Source organism: Lemur catta, chromosome 7, assembly GCF_020740605.2.
Source record: "Lemur catta isolate mLemCat1 chromosome 7, mLemCat1.pri, whole genome shotgun sequence".
NCBI classification, from domain to species: Eukaryota; Metazoa; Chordata; class Mammalia; order Primates; family Lemuridae; genus Lemur; species Lemur catta.
The window spans coordinates 14961678-14983240 of NC_059134.1; the positions used below are offsets into that span (position 1 = coordinate 14961678).

At 55.1% G+C, this 21563-nt stretch overlaps 1 protein-coding gene across 1 annotated transcript; it reads left to right on the plus strand.

The window, feature by feature from the left end:
* The first annotated feature begins 303 nt into the window (after window positions 1-303).
* ADAMTS8 (ADAM metallopeptidase with thrombospondin type 1 motif 8) lies at window positions 304-19646 on the plus strand. The gene is made up of 9 exons (XM_045555787.1): window positions 304-1202; window positions 8465-8704; window positions 9791-9926; window positions 10549-10716; window positions 11537-11838; window positions 13951-14134; window positions 15924-16096; window positions 16215-16390; window positions 18455-19646. Exons 1-9 carry the CDS (start codon window positions 426-428, stop codon window positions 19023-19025), a joined length of 2727 nt encoding a protein of 908 aa, XP_045411743.1. The 5' UTR covers window positions 304-425; the 3' UTR covers window positions 19026-19646.
* The last annotated feature ends 1917 nt before the right edge of the window (window positions 19647-21563 follow it).

The following is a 21563-nucleotide window of genomic DNA, read 5'->3' on the forward strand; positions in this document are numbered from 1 at the left end:
CCCTCTCTCCCTCTTTTCAGTTTCTCTCTGATCCCATGGGGGGGAAACGGGAATAGTGAGAGATCAAAAATAAACCTCTTATGTCAAGCCGGGAAGGAAGTATAAATACAAAGGGCTCAGCAGCCCACTCGGTGCTTCCCGGGGCGGGGAGGAGGCAGGGGCGGAGGACGGGCGCGCGGGCCGGGGCGCCAGCTGCTGGAGCTCAGCGCGGCGGGCGGCGCGGGAGGAGCGGGCTGCGCGAGCCAGAGGGGCCGCCGGGGGAGCGCGGCCGCCGCCTCCCGCCACCGGGCCCCGCGGGCCGAGCCGGCCCTGCCTCTGATTGATTCGCTTTTTCCTGGAGAGAGCGGCCGGCGGCGCTCGGGCCGCCAGCACCTGCCCGCGCCGGGCCGGCTTCTTCCTTCCCCCGCGCCGCAGCCAAAGCCCCCATGCTCCCCGCCCCCGCCGCCCCCCGGTGGCCGCCGCTCCTGCTGCTGCTGCTGCTGCTGCTGCTGCCGCAGCTCGCCCGCGGCGCCCCGGCCCGGCCCGGCGCGGAGGGGCAGGCCTCGGAGCTGGTGGTGCCCACGCGGTTGCCCGGCAGCGCGGGCGAGCTCGCGCTCCACCTGTCCGCCTTCGGCCAGGGCTTCGTGCTGCGCCTGGCGCCCGACGACAGCTTCCTGGCGCCCGAGTTCAAGATCCAGCGCCTCGGGGGCCCCGGGCCTGAGGCCGGGGGCGAGCGGGGGCCGCGCGGCTGCTTCTACTCGGGCACCGTGAATGGGGAGCCCGAGTCGCTGGCGGCCGTCAGCCTGTGCCGCGGGCTGAGCGGCTCCTTCCTGCTGGACGGCGAGGAGTTCACCATCCAGCCGCAGGGCGCGGGGGGCTCCCTGGCGCAGCCGCACCGCGTGCAGCGCTGGGGCCCCGGGACCAACCGCGGGGCCTCCGGGCTCGCCGCGGCCGCCGAAGCCCGCCCCCTCCCTCGAGGACCCGAGTGGGAGGTGGAGACCGGAGAGAGGAGGAGGCAGGAGGGAGGCGACGACCAGGCGGAGAAGGAAAAGGAGGACGAGGAGGAGGAGAGCGAAGAAGAGGAGGCAGAAGGTGCCACCGAGCTGCCACCACCCCTGGGGGCCACGAGTAGGACCAAGCGGTTTGTGTCTGAGGCTCGCTTCGTGGAAACGCTGCTGGTGGCCGATGCGTCCATGGCTGCCTTCTATGGGGCCGACCTGCAGGTAGGACTCCGAGAGCCCTCCCCAGTCGCCCTGCCTGGAGGCCCCCAGACGCCTCTCAGCGTCTCCAAATTCTTCCCTTCCCAATCCCTCCGAGAAAATACCCTTCCCATTCCTCATCCTCCCAAGCCCGACTCGAAACAAGATTCTCACCTTTCTGAGAGAGAGCAGTAATTCTTTTCTTAACTTCTGCCACCCTGGCTTCCACTCCGCCACCCCATACCCCTTCCAATTGAAAATGGAGGTGGGACTCCAGTCCCCACATCCTGAATCTCCTGCAGCACCTGGCTGACTGAGCGCACCCCCTAAGCACCTGCCTCTCGGGGCTGAGATAAAAGCTGCACATTTGATCGCCCACCCCACTCGTTATTTTCTCAGCCGTCCACTGTGTCCAGATCCGAGAGGCTGTGGGGAAAGGTAGATGGATGGAAAGAGGTGGCTATTTGATTCCCTTTGGATACAGAACGCAGGTTGCCATAAGTAAAAGACATTGTTTGGAGGGGAAACCTGGAAAGGGGCTGCCCAACTTCTGTGCGCCCAGCTGGTTCTGATCAAGGGGCATGGGCTGCCTTGCCAAGATGGCACTCAGCCCTGGCAGAACTTGGCAGTGCCAACATCCAGCGCAAAAAGGGAGGGGAACAGAATTTCTGCCTGGGGGCTCAGCCCGGAAAACTGAAGCTTTGGTGGAAAAGGGAAGGGAGAGGGGCTGGGATGTGCCCTTTCGGTCTGTATTTCTGATGGAGCCAAAACCACACTTGGTCCACCCAGCTGCCCTCATCCCAGACACAGCTCTCAACTGAGCTGGGCAGAAAAACCAAGCCCAAGGGATGGCTGTAGCCAGACTGTTTCTAGCTAAATGCAAAAATGGTGCTGGATTAACAGGAGGTGTCTGTGTCACCCTAAGTCCCAATACTTCCCCCAAAGACCAGGCGAAGGTCTTTCCAAGAGGAAATGAGATGAGGGATCCAGGAGAGGGCGGCACTGTCTCTACCCCTAGGGAGCCCCGAACCAGAGATGTGCCAGGGAGAACTGACCTGCCCAGAGGTCACAGGTTTCAGGATCCTGTCACTGCAGCAGCTCATTTAACACTTTTGCAGTGATGGCAACCTTGGCTGGGGACCCCATTCTAGGCTCAGCCTGTGCCCTACTGTTGGGGGTACCAAGGGCATCAGCATCACCTGTGCGGGCAAGGTTTCTGTCCAGATGTTTCCCACCTTGCTGTCATGGACAGCACGGGAAGCGCTGCGGGTAAGAGGTCCATGTGGCTGCTCTTCTGGCAACTGCAGGGGCTGGTTACACTCTGGGGCAGGCTCTTCTGTGTGCTGTCCTGGTACTCGCTTCTCCCAGAGCACTGTGAGGCCACTCTGAGCCATCAAGGCAGGCTGCCCCATGAGCCTTGGGTCAATGCTGATCTAATATCTGTTTCCCTGCCTACCCTGAGACTCCTTTCCCCAAGCAAGTACTCAAGAAGGTAGCAGGAGGAGGGGTGAGGAGAGGGCTTCTCCCATCTTATTAGGACCCCCACTCCTGCTTCCTAGGGGGCTCCACCAGAAAGAAGCTGAGACAGATTCATTGTGAACCCAGAGCTGGGATGCTGTGCCCCCGACCTGACGCCCCCCACCCATAGATCAATTTCTGACATCTGCCTGAAAACCAAAACATAGGAGCGCCAACAAGAACTCAAGGATATGGCAGAGAAGTCCATTTTTCAGCCTTTAGAGCCAAAATGTCCTCCTTAGCACCGACCCATCACCTCACTCTTGAGCTCTCACCTAGACAGGGGAGACGTTGAGTATTGGCCTCAAGGACATGCGTGGCATCCCCAGACATCCCAGCTGCTAGAGGCAGACATGCTTTGGTGCCAGGCTCCAGATGCTGAAGCAGGAGGCTCAGCTATGTTTTGCACGAGGTTTTGTTCCCTTCAGCTTCAGATCCAGGTTTGCTGCCACAAACGAGTTGGCTTTCTCTGTCACAGAGCCACCAGGGTATTCCATCCTCATGTGTGGCCTGGCTCACGCTTGCCCCACCCCACTCCCACATATACATGTTTCGGGACCATTCATAGCCACACACACAGGTACTTCCACACCCAGCCAGCCAACCTGGATCAGGAGAGTGCATCAGAAGAGGCCCCAGGCACCTGGGAAGGCCGAGTTCCTCTCCCCAGGTTGGGGGTGGGGGAGGGTCCACTTCTAGGTTTCACACCGAAAAGAAAAGTCTTTCCTCAGCTGAACAAGCCCCACCACCTGCATCTTGGCTCATTGTGTCCTGGCCTACTTGCACCCCTGCTGCCACCATGCTGAGGTGCACAGCTGTTTCTGTGACCACCTACTGGCCCCTCTGCTCTGATGAGCAGACCAGCTATGGAGATGCCACAGGACAGCTCAATCCCCTGGGCTTCCTAAAATGGATGCATGAGCTCAGCTGACAGAAGAGTGAAAATCAAGTCCTGGTGCCCCAAGATCTTGCCTGCCCAGACCCACCTCCGCCAGATGGAAGTCAGTTCTTCATAACTCTCCAAGGAGTCCCCTGGAGACTTCATGCACACAGGTGGAAGGCATTTTGGGGCATCTTAGTAATTGGGGGCATGTGAAGGTGATGAAAAGAGCCTTTACCCTCTCTAGGGCTTAGATGTCCTCACCTGGGAAGCAAGACGCCTGGACTAGGTCATCAGCTCTAGCCTAAGCGTCTGTGAGGCTGCTTCATGATGAGCCAGTCTTCTGGAAGGTTCAGCCACTCTCTGAGTACGTTCAATGTACAGAGTGGTTTGCAGGCATCACCTCAGTGGAAATACCTGCGAAGGGGACAGGAAGAACCTGCAGTTCACAGAGGACAGGTGATGTCCCCAAGGTCACACAGCTTGTAAGTGGCAGGGCTGAGTCTGCAGCCCAAGTCTCCAGAACCTGGGTCCGGCTCTGTGTTCTCATGCCATGCTGCTGCTTTCTCAGAATGAGGGTCCGGGACTCTGCTTACCCTCTGACACTTGTCTACGCAGTGGAGTGGGTCCTGAAATGCAGCAGTCCAAAGACATCCAGCCAAAGTGTGAGCCCCTGTCTATCCTGAGAAGAAACCACCTTCAAGGCTGAGAGAAAGAATTAGCCATTCCTGAGCCCAGTCTCAGTGCTAAGCGACAATGAAGCTTTCCAGAACTCTGTACAATCAAGTTCACTTAATCCCTTGACAAAAGGGGCCCCTACCTCCCACCTTCTTATCTGGTTTCAGAGTTAAGGAGCTTGGACACAGGGGGCTTTCTGAAAAGAGGGCCCACCTCGGAAGAGCCCATTAACTCTGTGTTCGTGGGGCAGCTGCTCGTCATCCCGGGTGGACCCAGAGCATGATGAGCAGTGCCCGCCAGGTGTCCGTCTGGGAAATCTGTCCCGCCAGCGTTCGGCAGCGAGCAGAGCCTCTGAATTCTCTTCTTAGCAGAGAGAGTCCTAAGAGTAGCACTCCTCTTCCCCAAGGCAAACCACAGCATTCCCAGGTCAGACTGTCACAGCCCCTCTTACCTATGTCCTCTGGGGAAAAGATTCTGAACACTAAGGCCACTGTGTAGCCCAGTTTGCCCAGCACTGGGACAGTTTGTGTCTGCTCTGGCATAATTACTAACAGTACCGTCTTTCACTCTCAAGGTCTGGAATGATAAGAGAACAGATACCTGCCCCACTAGCTCTGTATCTACCCATGTCTTCACGGGAGAAAGACAAGTGCCATACATGCATGCATGATGTTCACCCACTGGCAAAAGAATGAGTCTTTTCCATCTCTTGTGTCTGCTGCTGTCAGAATGATCAAAGATATGGAGTATTTCCCAAAGAAAATGTCTCAGTATCCAAAGGTCACCACGTCCCCCTGCCCTGGGGTGGGGTGTGTGCTGGCTTGCGTGCATGCCTTGGGTTTGTTTGGGCTGGACTGCAGTTTTCCGTACAGCAGCAAGGATGGGCGGCAGTGAGTATGAAGACCAAGGGCATAGACTTTGGAGCAAAGTAGTACTGAGTGTCCTCGAGCAAGGTGCCTATTTCTCCGTACCTCGATTTCTTCACCAGCAAAATAGGAGCAGTGACACCAAAGTCCTAGCATTGTCTTGAGGATGCAACAAAATATGGAAAGCGCCTGACCCAGTGTCTGGGACAGATAGGTGCTCAACAAGGCGTAGCTATTACTAGAGTTGCCTTTGGTGATGGAAACCCTTTGTTAGAGTAGGGAGACAGGAGGGCCATGTGCCGTCGGGGGCCCAGTCACTGCTGTTTCAGCTTTGCTGTCCCACACAACAGAGAGGCCTTCTTGCCCTGGCTCTGAGTGTTTAAGGTAGTTCTGCACAGCTGTGTGCTTTGGACAGGTGACACCACCCAGGGGAGATGGAGGGTGTCCGTGCAGGCCCCTCTCTCTTCTCCTCTCACTTTTCTTCCTTTGCTTCTTTCCCACCCCACCCCAGCACAGTCTCGGGCCCGACAGAGACTCGGGGAGGGGAGAGGAATACACCAGGTGCTGAGGTGGGAGAGTGTCCCCGTGGCCACTCTGCTCCTTCTGGCCCCCCAGGCGAGCTGCGGGGAAAGTGTGGGACCTGCAGTGTGAAGAGTGAAGTGTAACAGGCAATGTTCTGGGCGGGAGAAGGAGCTGCTGGTGCCACGCTTCTGGCCGGGGCCTGGCCTTCCCCTAGACTCCACCGAAGCCGGCCTTGGCTGCCACGGGGACTGTGAGGAAGGAATCTCCTTGTCTGTATCTCAATGAACCCAAGAGGATTATGTCCCAGCCAGCTGGCCGGGTGGGGCACCAACGGAAGAGGACACTTCCACTGGTTAAGGGCTCGAGAGCCCCAAGCCATTCCAGAGCAGGGCTGTTTGGCCACCCCTGGCTGGGCTGATCGTGGGCTCACACCTCCCTGACGTGGTTTTGGAGGTTACCTGCTGTGCTGGAGCCCCCACTTTTGGGGGGGCAGGATCCTGTTCACTTCCTCAGCAAGCAGCCTGCACTGGCTGGGGAGCAGCGAGGTGTAAGTAGACGCCAGGTGGTGGGGCTCGCCTGACCTTCTCTGTGACCGGCTGCGGCCTGGTCCCCATGGACTGTATGTCAGGCCACCCTGGGTCCCAGGGGATTGGTGGAGACTCAGAGGCTCACAGAGCCCCAGGGCACCCTGCCCAGGCTCGATGGTCCTTCCCGCGAGGGAACCGTGAGATGCGCTGCAAAGGTGAGGCGTTGCCATCACTGTCTCTCAGAAGAGCTAGGTGGGAGGGAAGATGGCGGGAAGGGCAGTGGGACCGGGATTTGGGATTTGGAAAGGAACGCTGGACCACAGAACCCTCTCAGCCCTCTGGAAATGAAACTGAGCTAATCAGTGTGATGCAGACCTGTGCTTCCCCTGCGCTCAGTGCGGCGCGCAGACCGCCCCAGACTGCGAGTCTCTGGTTCCCTGTGCTCAGCTGCCTTGGCCCGACGCTTAGCAGCTGGCATCTCTTGGCTTCACACCTTCTTCGTAAGACCCCGTCTTCCCCAGTTTTCAGAGTGTGAAATTGGGACTCAAAGGGAAGAAATCTTGTGAGGACAGTTGCTGGTTGCCTTGGAAGAAATTCTAAGGGTTGGTCCCTGGCCCATCAGATCCTGGCCCTTCCTAGAGAGACCAGGAGACTTTCTGCCTCCTGGACGCAGCAAAGACCTGGCCAGGAATTCGCCTCAGCAAGCTACCATTCCTCAGCACTCACCCCAGTTGCATAATGATGTGATTGCTTTTTTCCCTCCGGAATCCAATTCCAGGAGCCAGTGCCAAGTTTAGCTTGCTGATAAGATGTTTACATCAGCCTAAACATAGCCGGAGTGTTTGACGTGCTCAGCAACCTGCCTACCCCGTCTGTGGGGCTAACAAAATCCCTGGCGCAGTGCCTGCGAGGTGAACAGACAGATCCCATTCACAAGTAATGGGATTCTTCTGGAACTCCCACACATGGCCTCACCCCATGGAATGTCCCTCTCCAGCCTTTCCTTTCCCTCCTTCCACTCCCACTTTCCAGACCACAGGAGAAGAAAAAGAGGCTCCCGAGAGCTGGGGCCGCAGAGAGGCAGGGCAGGCCTGGCCACACTTGGGCTCCAGACATGCCTGCCCCTGCCCTTCTCTCCGCTCTGCAAAACACTCCCAGCGGCCTCTGAGGCAGGGGGGTGAGCGCCATCTGGCCTCCTCCAGCCTCGGAATCCAGCAGGGGAGAGTAGGCAGCCCAAGGACAGGAAGAGGCCAAGCAATGGTGTGGCCCTTTCTGCCGGCAGAAGGTGGGCCCCTAAGTGCACGGGTCTCTGTAGGGCCCCGGATTCTCGCAAGCCCCTGGCAGAAGGGCATGGACCCTTCCGGGCTGTCCAGACAAATCAGGAAGCCGAGCCCCGGGAAACTTAATGCAAAGAGTGTGGACTTCAGAAACAGACATGCCGGGCTGGCATCCTGGCTTTAATCGCTGTGTGACCTTCGACAAGTTATTTCACTTGTGTGACTGTCTACGTCTTCATTCATCAAATGGGAATTATTAATATGACACCTACTTCATAGAGTCCACGTGAGAGTTTGACAAGGTGACAGGTGTACAGTGTGCCGGTGACTGGTGCAGACTAGCCACTGTGAGGAGTTCAACTTTAGAGCAAAGTTTTCAGGGTTAGCCAGTCCCACCCTGAAGAGGAGAGGTTGCCCCAACGGATAGCAGGAAGGTGTTCGGCTGGATTCTAAGAGGCAGATTCTACTGACCTTGAGCACACAGCTAGTTGCTTCTGGGCTGAGGCCAGGGAGGGACAGGGTGGATGGCAGGGAGACAGTTGGTGTCGAGATTAAGGCAGAATAAGCCATGCAGTCTAATGGAACTTTCTGTCTGCACACTCCAGTACAGTAGCCACAGGCCATATATGGCTATTAATGTACCTGAAATGTGGCCAGTGCCACACTGTAACTTTAATTTTATTGAGTTCTAATTAATTTGGATTTAGATGGCCGTATGAAGCTGGTCTGGATATTAAGTGTACAAGCTTTGGAGCCAGGCAGATCCGGGTTCAAATGCTGGCTGCACTTGCCTTAGCTTTGTGATCTTGGGCCAGTTACCGAGCCTCAGTTTTCTTGTGTGTAAAATGAAGGGAAATAACACCAAGGCCCCAGGATTTTGTGGGTCTTTGGCGAGATGCTATATTGTCCCAGAGCCTGGCACACGGTAAATGCCCAAGGACAAGAGGCGGTGGCAGTGGGCAGGCCAAGCCGTGAGATCTGACCCTTCTGTCTGCCTGTTGCTCCTTCCTTCCGACAGAACCACATGCTGATGTTAATGTCTGTGGCAGCACGAATCTACAAGCACCCCAGCATCAGGAACTCCATCAACCTGATGGTGGTAAAGGTGCTGATAGTGGAAGATGAAAAATGGGGCCCGGAGGTGTCGGACAACGGTGGGCTCACGCTGCGCAATTTCTGCAACTGGCAGCGGCGCTTCAACCAGCCAAGCGACCGCCATCCGGAGCACTACGACACAGCCATCCTGCTCACCAGACAGGTCTGTGCCCGGCTCCGGAAGCCCGGGGGAGGAGGGGAGGCAGGACGGGCAGATCAAAGGGAGGACCACTGGGCCTGCCCAAACATGGGAACTGTCTCCCTGCTGGCCCCAGCTGGACGCCAGAAGCCTCATGCTCAGAATGACGGGGAGGAGGTCATGAGGACAAGTGTGAGGTATTTGCAAGGGAAGGGAGAAGAATCTTGTAAGGGCGCTTTTCCAAAAGTTTGTGACCAGCTGTCTGCTGAGGTCATACATAACAAGGAGAAATGGGCTCAAACTGCCCAGCAAGAGATCTGGGATTGGAATGAAGAGAGGGGTCCTATGTTCATTGGCTGCTAAACATAGGAGCAGGTAGCCAGGGGTCCCCCCAAGATTTTCCCACTGTAGGGGGGCTGCACACCTATCAGGTATGATTTAATTGGACAGCTTCCTGATGGCAAGAGAGGGTGACAATATGCGCCAGGCCCAGGCAGCCCCACCAAGCAAGCACTGGTGTTATCCCCTTTCTACAACTGAGGAAACTGAGGTGCAGAGAGGCCCCCACAGTGGCAGCACCCCCGGCTGCTGGCAGCCCTGCTGTCAGCTCACTCTCCGAGCCACTGTGCGCTGTCCTGCCTCCCAGAACAAGCCTTGGAAGTCCTGTCCAGCCCCGGGCTGCCCCCAGCCTAGACAGAGGAACAGGCCGCCTCCCACGAGTGCCTGTGTGAAGATAGAGGGAGACCTTCTGTGCTGTGTCACTCAGAAATCCATCCTCCTAGCCTTTGCGGGCTTTTTGTCTCGTTTTGTTTTATAAAAAAGTAAATTTCATGGGTCACTCTCCAGGTTAGGAAGACCGAGGGTGGGTGAACTGGCTCGACCATAAACAAGACAGAAAAACCCAACAGAGCGAGGACACTAGGTGGGGTTCCAGACACGTCGAGCGGTACTGTTGCTCCCCCCTCCTTAAAACTCAATAAGTGCAGGCGACGCACAGGCCGGCGGGTGAGGGGCTCACCAGCACTCAGGGTGAGCTCCGTGTCCATACCGGCCCCACCTGCCGGCCACACGCACACGCTGACGTGCTGTCACTCTCTCCCCGCCAAGCAGAACTTCTGCGGGAAGGAGGGCTTGTGCGACACCCTGGGTGTGGCAGACATTGGCACCATCTGCGACCCCAACAAGAGCTGCTCCGTGATCGAGGATGAGGGGCTGCAGGCAGCGCACACTCTGGCCCATGAACTAGGTGAGCTTTGCTGTGCCAGAGCCCACGTCACCGCATCCCAGGGAACTGCCCCTTCCAGACCCCAGGTAGCCCAGATCCCGAGGAATATGCAGCCCTCACACTGGGCGACGGGCTCCTTGTAATTCTGACAGAGCAAATGTTAATGTGTACAAATAGATACTGTACTTGATGTCGTTGCACATAACTCCACTCCCACAGCAAGCATAAGGCCAGAATACTAAAATAATGTCCTGGACTGTCATCCAAGGTCACCTGGAGAATGCCAAAGCACGAGACAGATGCCGGGGGATTCCTGGTGCTGTCATCTGGGGGAGATGAGTTGCACAGAGTGTTGTGTAGGAGAGAAACAGCAGTGAATGCAAATTCAGGACAGGCTGAGACAGGAGGAAAATGGGTGTCAGTGCTCCTCAGTCATCTGAGAGAGCTTCCTAGAAGAGAGAAGCTCAGGGGGACGCCAGAAACAAACATCTTCAGAGAGTAACAGGGTGGCCATTCCCACAAAGATCTGGCGACGGTCAGCACAGCGCGTGCCTCCCCCGTCTGTCCTGCCTGCTGGGCCAGGTGGGGAGCACGCGGGCAGGACAGGGCGGGCAAGCGGACAGCAGCCTCTGTCCTTCCCCAGGGCACGTCCTCAGCATGCCCCATGACGACTCCAAGCCCTGCACGCGGCTCTTCGGGCCCATGGGCAAGCACCACATGATGGCGCCACTCTTCGTCCACCTGAACAAGACGCTGCCCTGGTCTCCCTGCAGCGCCATGTACCTCACAGAGCTCCTGGACGGTGGACACGGTAGGCACCGCCTGGCTCCTGCCCTGCTTCTCCCCGTCCAGCTGTGCTTTCTCACAGAGCTCTTAGACGTGTGTCTAGGAGGTTGTCCCACCCGGCCCCCCATGTCGTGGCATTCAAACCAGCCCCAGAGCCTGCTCTCCCTTGCTCCATCCTCCGGCAGCCTGAGTTCCGGGCTGGTTTAGATCATTAGTCACGAGGCAGGTGGACTTAGTCCGAGAAGGTTGTCTGGAGGAGGGCTGTGAACCGAGCTCCCAGGACTAGAAGAACACAACATAGAGGAGAATCGTGCACTAGCTCAGCAATGGCAGGGAGGCAGCGGACACATCGTGGAAGAGCAACAAGTGGGAGGGAGGTGCCTGGTTAGAGCAGTTGGAATTGCAGTTGGAGTAAGGCACTGAAGCAGTGCATTCTAGAGTCTTCTCATTAACGGAGGTGGGGACACATAGGATACAAAAATAGTAGATTACTCAAACAGCAATATTTGGGCTTTATTTGCATGCCAGGTTTTAAGAGCACATTGACATCCCAATTATATTGTGCTGTGGGTTAATATCGTCAGCTGGTATTCACTGGGCACACACTGAATGTCGGGGGAATGCATCCTAGATAGCAAAGGAAAGTCAGTCCTGAAAAACCTTTGCAACTGACAGTCAAAAATTAGATAAGCTCTACATAGATGATTGACTGTTGACACTTTTTAGGTGGAGGTCAGGGAAGCAGTGATGCCTAGACCATCAAGCCCGTGGGTCAGGAGGCCACGGAGAGCTGAGAGGGGGAGGCCCTGTCCTCATCCGTGCTCCTCTGCTTCCCCGTTTCTCAGGAGACTGCCTCCTAGACGCCCCCACCTCGGCCCTGCCCCTCCCCACAGACCTCCCAGGCCGCAGGGCCCTCTATGAGCTGGACCAACAGTGCAAGCAGATCTTTGGGCCGGGTTTCCGCCACTGCCCCAACACCTCTGCACAGGACGTCTGCGCCCAGCTCTGGTGCCACACGGATGCGGCCGAGCCCCTCTGCCACACCAAGAACGGCAGCCTGCCCTGGGCAGACGGCACGCCCTGTGGGCCTGGGCACCTCTGCTCGGAAGGCAGCTGTCTGCCTGAGGAGGTCGTGGAGAGGCCCAAGGTGAGAGACGGCCCCTGTGGGGAGGGGGTGAGAAGGGGAAAGCAGAGGGGAGGCGGACAGAGGGCTGTGTTCACGCGGAAAACCACACTCGAGAGTCAAGAACTAAGAGGCTTTGGCCGGGCTGCAACACATGACTTCTAAGAAAAATCACCCATCTTTTAACAAACCAGAGCATACGTATCCACAAGTGAGGAGCCCTTGGGGGCTGTACTCGTAGTCAATGAGGTGGCACTGCTGTTGCTCCAGGCGTCGGGGGACTCCCCCTCGGAGCTGCATTGGGGCTGACTCGATGGCTCGTGCAGATTGGTGAGACGCGTGAAGACAGGAAGGTGGCACTCACCACACGGAGCCACTGCGAATCCCATTACAAACAGAGCGACCTGGAATGGGAGCATTCCATCAAGAATTGAGCAAAAATGATCCACAGCTCACCCACGTTAGAGCTGAACTCATAATTTAGAGGTCCGGGGAATGACTGCAATGGTGGGAATCCCATACTCAAAGAGGAGGAGGGGACAGGGAATCAGAGCCACCTCTAACCAGGCAGAGAAAACTGGGCCCAGAAAGACAGTGAACTTGCAAGAAAACGAAGGCAATGCCAGTGAGGGTTTTTAAATGATTGGCTTCTTTGCCCTGCTCTTAATACGTCCAAACTGCGAGGCTGCTCACATTTCTCCGACTGTGAATCATGGAGCCATCGCTAGGAAACAGCAGCCGCGGAGCCTCGCAGCCTCAGCCAGGCCAGCCCTGTTTGCCAGGCCCCCGCCAAGGGCTGTCCTCAGGCTTCTGTACTGAGCCCGGGAGCCTGCCTGGGCCGGGTAAGCCGCAGGCGCACGCTTGTCCTAAGCCTCAGCTGACACAGGGTTCGCGGACTCCGCCACCCCATTCAGTCTCGTCACACATGACTGCGTGGAGGAGAGCAGAGGGGTCTGTCCACCCGTCCCCAGAGGCAGAGCCAAGCTAAATGCAGGGAGAGGTTGACATGAAATGATCATGGAATGATGTTTATCATCTATTTTGAAGGAGAGAAGACAGATCATAAAGTACTATGTATACAGAAGCATATCTTTGTAAAATAAAAGCACCACATCTGTGTGATTATATATCCAGAACAAAAGTATGAAAGGATATTGGTAAAAATCATGTCAATGGTTTTATCTGGGTAGCAGTATTTTTAAGAAGAGTTAACATTTTTTACATTTTCCTGTATTTTTTATAAGAGCAAGTATTACTTTTATTATTTATTATTTATTTTAGAGGCTGAGTCTTGCTCTGTCCCCCAGGTGGAGATGCAGTGGCATAATCATAGCTCACTGCAGCCTCGAACTCCTGGGCTGAAGCGATCCTCCCACCTCAGCCTCCCAAGTAGCTGGGACCACAGGCACCTGCCACCACACCTGGTTATGTTTTTAATTTATTTTTTTGTAGAGACAGTGTCTCACTGTGTTGCCCAGGCTGGTCTCAAACTCCTGGCCTTAAGCAATCCTCCAACCTCAGCCTCCCAAAGTGCCGAGATTACCGGCATAAGTCACTGCGCCTGGCCAGTTATTTAAAAATTATAATCATTTTGAAGACTCTATCAAAGAGCAAAGCTTTGTTCTCATAGATCAGTTGTAAAATGGAAAGCATTTCTGTTTATTTCCTAGACATTATCCTGTCACTGTAACCAGTAGCTGGTAGACTAGTGACAACATCTCCTGGTGATTACTCTTTTAGACCAGGGTTTCTCTGCCTTGGCACTGTGACATTTGGGGCTGGATAAGCCTTTATGTGAGGCCTGGGCACTGCTGGATGCTTAGCAGCATCCCTGGTCTCCACTCACGAGATGCTAGTAACATACACCCTCCCCAGTTGTGACATCCAAAGTGTCTCCAGACATTGCCAAATGTCCCCTGGAGGACAGTTAATGAGTCCAGCACAGTCTCCGGGTTCACGGAGCCTACAGCCCAGCAGGCCACACAGTCAGTAAACAAACGATTGAGGCAGTTCACAGAACCCATGCACCGAAACAAGAACAGCTAGAGGAAGGAGTCAGGGCTACAGTCACCCAGCTGTACAGACGACGGAAGCCTCACCTTTGCTCCTGATTCATTGCGACCTTGTATCTTACAGGCTGTGGTAGATGGAGGCTGGGCCCCGTGGGGACCCTGGGGAGAATGTTCTCGGACCTGCGGAGGAGGAGTGCAGTTTTCACACCGTGAGTGCAAGGACCCTGAGCCTGAGAATGGAGGAAGATACTGCCTGGGTCGGAGAGCCAAGTACCAGTCATGCCACACGGAGGAATGCCCCCCTGATGGTAACTGCCACTTAGGGCCACACCTGCCAGAACAAATGCTATTGTTGCTGCAACAGATTCCCCAGAGGAGGAGGAGGGTAGGTCTCCCAGGATTCAGGGTTTTGCCTGTGACTTAGACCTAAAGGTTCTGCAAGGCACCAAGCTTGGGGTCAGCCCTCAGGGACCAGGGACAGTTCTCATTGTGTTGAAAGAACCTGGCAAAGTCAAGGAGAGAAATTGCCCTAGCCTTCCAAGATGTGAAGACACAGGATGTCACTTCCAATGAAACTTACTAGGGAGGGGCCTCTGCAGAGGAGCTAGAGTCCTAGATAGTAATCTTTCTGGAGGCATCTGAACCCTCCTCTGTGTGCAGAATGGAAGTGTTTTGCAAAGCAAGTGTCAGAGCCAAACCTCCAAGGTCTTTCCAGCGAACACTCAGCCCAGGGCGGAGGGAAGCTTTCTGAATCTGATTCCTGTGCACATTCCTTCTGAAAAGAGTTGCCCATCTTCCCTTAGGGCCATGGCAACTGCCTGACAGGACCTTGCTGGAAGCAACACTACCTCCACCTCCTCTTGGCGTATTCCAATCCCCTAGTACCTGCTAAAGAGCACACACATTAACTTAGGGGTGGTAAGGGACAGCAGCAAACTGTCAGAGGGAAGCATTAGGAGTTTTTTCCCCACCATCCCATCCAACTGCCCTTCATGCAGCTCCAAGAAGCATTGGCAGGCATGAAAAGACAAGCAAAGCTTTAAGGGAGATTCAACGAAGTGCAAAGACACACTGGCATTGGGTTGATGTGTAACAAGGGAATCTGTAGGCTTTGCAGTTTTGCAAGACAAGAAGGATCCACAATGGATTAAGGCTTTAGAAACTTTGCCCTGGAATTGTGAAGGCTTGCCTGGTATGTGGGGTGAGACATTCCTGGGAAAAAGGGGAGGGTAGGAATAAACATAAGGGACAAGGTAGGCATGGGCAACAGGTGACATCATGATTTCAGATGCACGTGTGGGAGGCTAGGTGCAGGGTCCCTGTGAAGCCGAGAGGCCTGGGCTTGTGACGGTGAGAGTGGGAGGCAGGCATTTGAAATCACAAGCAGTCCTAGATGTCATGTAGGACTCTGTGACAGGTTGGAAATGGTGGAGAGAGGTGCTCGAATGTTCTGGAGACACCAAATGTTCTGCTGACCAGGCAGCAGCGTCAGACTTGCATATGGTCATATCACCAGATGAAAATCAAACCAGCTAGTGGGAGGACCATCTGGAGCTTGGCCTTGCTGGGGCTGGAGGTGGCGGCAGTGCATACAAATGCAGCTCCTCCCCAGGGACCAGGGTTACAGAACGTGGGTGAGGGGCAAGAGCAGAGCTAGAAATGTAGATTTAGGAGTCTCTGGCCAATGTCCAGTGTCACTGAGGAAATCAAGATAGAGCATGATCAGCAGAGTCCTGAAAATAGAGCTCCCTGTGTCATCTATGCCTTCCAAGCTTACTCAATTGTTCCCTGTTGCTACCTAAGTTTACTCATCTCCAAAACAGAATGAAAATCTTTCCCAAATGGAAAGGATATTTATCCCAAAAAGTGCAGCCTGAGGCTGGATGGCTGCAGTCCTTGCCCCTCTCAGTAAGGGTCACGCATGCAGCTAGGTTGGGTGTGTCTGGGAATGGTGGGCCCAGATGACACTGGGCCTGAGTCTGTGGGTCGAGTCCAAAACCAAGAGGAAGAAAGGCACCCGGATGCAGGCATTTCCCACCTGGGTCCTCCCTGCTGCAGCATGTGTGTTACCTCCGTGCCATTTCTTGCCATTTTCAGGGAAAAGCTTCAGGGAGCAGCAGTGTGAGAAGTACAATGCCTACAACTACACTGACATGGACGGGAATCTCCTGCAGTGGGTCCCCAAGTATGCAGGGGTGTCCCCCCGGGACCGCTGCAAGTTGTTCTGCCGAGCCCGGGGGAGGAGTGAGTTCAAAGTGTTCGAGGCCAAGGTGAGAATCCCCCTGGGACTCAGCTCCAAAGACAGGGAGGGAGGTCGCCATCCCCACCCCACCTGCCAGCTGCTTCTGTGCTGAGCACGCCCTGTCTCCTCTCCTTTCCCTACTGCAGGTGATTGATGGTACCCTGTGTGGCCCGGAGACTCTGGCCATCTGCGTCCGCGGCCAGTGTGTCAAGGCTGGCTGTGACCACGTGGTGGACTCGCCTAGGAAGCTGGACAAGTGCGGGGTGTGTGGGGGCAAAGGCAACTCTTGCAGGAAGGTCTCCGGTTCCCTCAGCCCCTCCAGGTGAGTGTCCCGGGAGTGGCGTCTCTAGGTAGGAGAGCACAATGGGCTTCGGACTCTGACCCAGATTTGAATTGTGGCAGCTACTTAACAGCTATGTGGGCTGGGCATAGCTGAGCTTCAGTTCTTTATAAAACGTCAGCAGTCCTGTCTACCCCAGAGTCATCATAAGGACTGCATGAGGTGGGATGACCGGAGCACTGAGCACGGTGTCTAGCCTGTAGGAAGGACGGACACACAGCAGCCGTTACTTTTACGAGAGCTGGAGCCGTGTGGCTAGGGAGGAATCGTCTCTGAGTCAGTCCGCAGCAGCGCTGCCCCAAACAACCTGGACCTCTGCCAGAAAACCTCTCTTCCAAGCCTGTTTTGGGAAGGACGTCTCATCCCAAGTCTGGCAAGCCCTGTCCTTTCTGCAGGATCTTGAGAGAAGGGGTACAAAGGAGGGGCCTCAGCAGCCTCAGAGCTTTCATGAATCCGTAAACTCCAGATACTTTTCTGGCATAGTGATGCCCCCCATTCATAAAACTTCCAGTATTTTCCAAAGTGCTTTCACTTCCGTGGTCTCGTTTGATTCGTAAAATAAATCTATGAAGTGGGCAAGGCCAATACTATTCTTCTTCATTTTACAGATGAAGAAATGAAGGCACTTAGCTGGGCGTGGTGGCACATGCTTATGGCCCTAGCTACACAGCGGGGCTGAGGTGGGAGGATCACTTGAGCCCAGGAGTTCGAGACCAGCCTGGGCAATACACCAAGAGCCCATCTCTAAAAAGAGAAAGAAAGAAAAGAAGTTAATTCACAAAAATATTAAGTGACCCTTCTAAGGTTATATTGATAGTTAATGACAGCCAGAAAGAACCCAGTTTTCTTAAATCCTAGACAGTTTTTTTCCTGCCATTCCATGCACTTCTTGGAGAGCAGGGGCAAGGACAGGTGTTTTAATGGGCCACACTGTGCCCTCTGGCATCCAGTACATATACCTGTACTTCTGGCGGCTCCAGGAGCATCCATCCCTCCTCCCACTACTCCCACCCGCATCCCTCGGGGTTTTGAAAAGCGCTCACTTCTGAGTATTCTACCTCCCGAAGCTTACCTCGCCCTGCCCCGTTCTGTGGGTGTGGGTGTGTGTGTCTATCTTTATCTCTAACCCTCTCATCTCACCAGCCTCAGAGAACAGATCAGCCTATAGCAGACAATTTGGGATGTTTTCAAATCTAAGCCCAAAGGATATAGAAAAAAGAAGCATGAGCTATTCAGGAGCTGGTTCCTCAGCCGCCTTCTGTGAGGCATTAGACAGATGGGGCTGTGGATAGCTTCCCGGCCCCACACTAAGCAGACATGCCCCTAGCCTGCACGGCCTGGAGCCCCAGAAGGGAACAAAGAGCTAAGCTTTCTCCGGCCCACATAAAGCACTATGCCTATAATGAACTTGAAATAGTTTCCCAAAACATCTTATCCCCCCGGAGCACAGTGCTCACGGTATCTGGGCACACCCAGACGGCGGCTCCGAAGCAGCAGGCTTCACCCCGATCCTGCCCTGGGGCCACAGTAACCAAATACTAGGAGCTGACTCCGAGACAGAGGTGGCGTGAGATTTCCATCATGTTCGGATCTGGAATAGGTGTGTGGAACAGATTCCCCAGGTGGGTTTGAGCTCTGGGTATGGCGGTGGCCTAGCAGTTTTAGACCAGTGCCAGGAACTAGCGGCACTGAGATCTCATTTGAGAGGTGCCAGGTCTGGCTGCTCTGAGGCGGCTTTCCAGCCCCTCTGCCCCCTCCTCTCTGTGCCACTGTCAAGACCACATAGCTAAACTCCTCAACCCACTCATTCGAAATAGAATTGCCAGACGAAGCAAAAACCCTCGAAAATCCCAACATAGAAGCCATTCCCGTCTGCCTCGGCAGCTAATTTGTTTAGAATGTGGGGGCAGTTGCTTAAGTATTTGCTCGTGGGTTTTGCCCGCCCACCCCCAGCCCCCTGGGGTGCCCACTTCAGTGTCCAAGGCACCTTCATGGCCCACACTGATTGCCACTGGTCCTAATAGTGTCTTTCTGTTCCTGTCATAGTTATGGCTACAATGACATTGTCACCATCCCAGCTGGTGCCACTAACATCGACGTGAAACAGCGGAGCCACCCCGGGGTGCAGAACGATGGCAACTACCTAGCGGTGAAGACGGCCGACGGGCGGTACCTGCTCAACGGCAACCTGGCCATCTCCGCCATAGAGCAGGACATCCTGGTGAAGGGGACCATCCTGAAGTACAGCGGCTCCATTGCCACCCTGGAGCGGCTGCAGAGCTTCCGGCCCCTACCTGAGCCTCTGACCGTGCAGCTCCTGACGGTGCCTGGTGAGGTCTTCCCCCCCAAAGTCAAATATACCTTCTTCGTTCCTAACGACGTGGACTTCAACGTACAGAACAGCAAAGAGAGAGCAACCACCAACGTCATCCAGCCGCTGCTCCACGCGCAGTGGGTGCTGGGGGACTGGTCTGAGTGCTCGGGCACCTGCGGAGCCGGCTGGCAGCGGCGAACTGTGGAGTGCAGGGACCCCTCCGGCCAGGCCTCCGCCGCCTGCAACAAGGCTCTGAAACCTGAGGATGCCAAGCCCTGCGGAAGCCAGCCGTGCCCCCTGTGATTCAGTGGGGCGGGGGCTGGTCTTGTGCTGGACGTGGGGTGCTGGGGTGCAGACAAGGTCCCCATTGTGGTGACCGTACGTATCGAGATGGCATGGCCCACCCAGGCCTCCCATTGCCGCAGCCCCTCAGGTACTGCATGAATTCATAAGGGGAGGAGGAGAGGGGGTGGGACGACAGATCGTAACGTCAACTGTCTAGTGGACTGGACCTTGCTCGGGTTCAAGTAGAGGGCATAGGTTAAAAGGTAAAAGTGCACTTATTGACCCAAACAGGACACTCAGAGTCAGCCTGTTTGCAAAGGACTAGCAAAGTTAAATGAAGAAAATTCTTTTCTATCTGGTTTCCCCCGATAAATAGTCTACCTCAGAGGGGAAAAAACTAGTACAAGAGAGGTGTGGGGCAGGGAGTGGATGGTGAATGTCAAGGCAAGCTCCATAGCTGCGCCCCAGGCTGTCTTCAGAAATGACCGTGACTGTGTTCAGCGCTACAGTCCATGGCCTCCAGGGCTGCAGCCCCGGCTGTGGAGGGCCACATGTTCTCAGGCTGCCACCTGCAGGGGTGGATCCATTTCAAGTATTTATGCAAATGTGTCTCTGAACTAAAGTGTGATCTTATGCCAATGTAGTGGTCTGGTCTGGTTCATTATCTCTTTGGAAAGGGCAGGAACCCAGAGCCCAAGAATGGAGGCTGAAACTAGGTCAGCTCACCTTGAACTCACGCAGGGCAGCTGGCATCTTGCCTACTTTGGATTCTTGCAAGCCTGCTGAATCCAACTCATTCCGGCGACTTTTCACTTGCATGATCTAGACCAGTGGTTCTCAGGCGTTGATGGGCGTTGGGGTGAGCTGGGGGCTGGTTAGAACACAGATTGCGGGCCCCACCCCAGACTTTTGATCCAGTGGGCTGGGGTGGCCTGAGAATCTGCATTTCTAACAAGTTCCCAGGTGAGGTGGAGGCTGCTAGTTTGGGGACCACACTTTCCCTGTGCTAGCGGAAACTTCTGACTCAGAGATCACAATAGCTATGCGATGCCTCTGGGCTCCTAACTCTTAGAAAAGAATATCCTGTTCCCCTCTGAACTTCCCCAAGTCATCCTCACCAGCTGGCCTGCCTCATTTTATTTTAGCTGGAAGCATAGATTCTCTTAGAATCCCAGGAATTCTAAACCTGCATCTAGGTAACACCATCCCCAGGACCTCGGCGCCTACTCTCCACCAACCCACACCACATTGCATCCGCACCTTACAACTCTTTTGGCCCAAGCCATGTGTGACTGTCTCAGTGAGCCTTTGACCCCAGATGGTGGCCCCTGGCTTGGTGCCTGAAAGCCACTTGGGAGCCTCCCAAATCCCCTATTCTGTTCCATACCCGCTTCATCTCTCCCCCAGCTCAGAGGGTCTCTGGCTCTGTTTTCCATACGGCCTGGTGTAGAGGGACGTGGTCCTTGGTCACAAATGGATGAGAAGAAAGGGATGACATCAAGAAAGGACATTCTAGCAAAAGAAGGAAAATACCTAAATTGGCATCTTCTCTTTTTTCCTCACTTTTGGCCCCTTTGACCTCCCTGCAGGTTTCCTCGAGGCCCTTTCGCAGACAGGGAGCCATGGGGAGAGATAATGCCATACGGAGCCCTGGTGTGAACGGCGACTCAGGCTTTTGGGGCACAAGGGGATCCCACCCCCTACTGTCCCAGCAGCTGGTCCCTGCATGGTGGCAGCGGACATGGGGCTGACCACGTTTTCCTGTCTGCCTACTCTTCCTAGCGAGTGGGAGGCCGGCTTACCTAAGCATAAACAAGCACACACACAGGCATGTTGTTGATGACTAGCAAAACCAGATTGTGTCCTTGCCGTGCACCAGTTTTGTGTAGGCTGATGAATGTTTCTGCAACTCTTCATCTCCTTCCATTTCTCATTCTCCCCCAAATAACCCCCCTGCTAACGTGTGTGTCCCCCCCACCAATGGCCCAGGCCAGGCCAGCTGTGCCATCCGCACTGCCTGCATCATTACCAGGCACAGCTTTTGCCCTGGAGTTCAGCTGGCAGCAGAGCTGCTGATGTGCAAAGCAGAATGGAATCCAGCTTGGCTCTCCCTGGCCGTATGGGCCCGGCCAGGCTCACAGAACGCATATTTGTTTGTGTCTGGAAACTCAACAGCTGCAGCCCAGGGACTCAGAAAACAGATCCACAGAGGCAGACACACCATTATTTGCCCTGGCCAACCACGACCACCTTCTCAGCGCAGAGAAGGAAAGACTGTATTTCCTCTGCTGAGGATTTGCGTTTTCCAGCCAGTGCGCCTAATGGCAGCTGGTGCTGCTGCCTTCTGATGGAAGGCCGGACTCGGTAGGCACCGTGGTCACTAATCTGAATCCTCCGAGAACCTGCCAGACGTGTTTCAAAGGTGTCAATAACATCATAGTGAATTTCCAAACTTTTCATCCTTAAGATAAGTGAATCTTTGTCTGGGGTTTATTCTCTGCCCTTTATTCCTCCATAGCTGACCAAAGGGTTTTGTGGATTTATGGAAGTGCACGA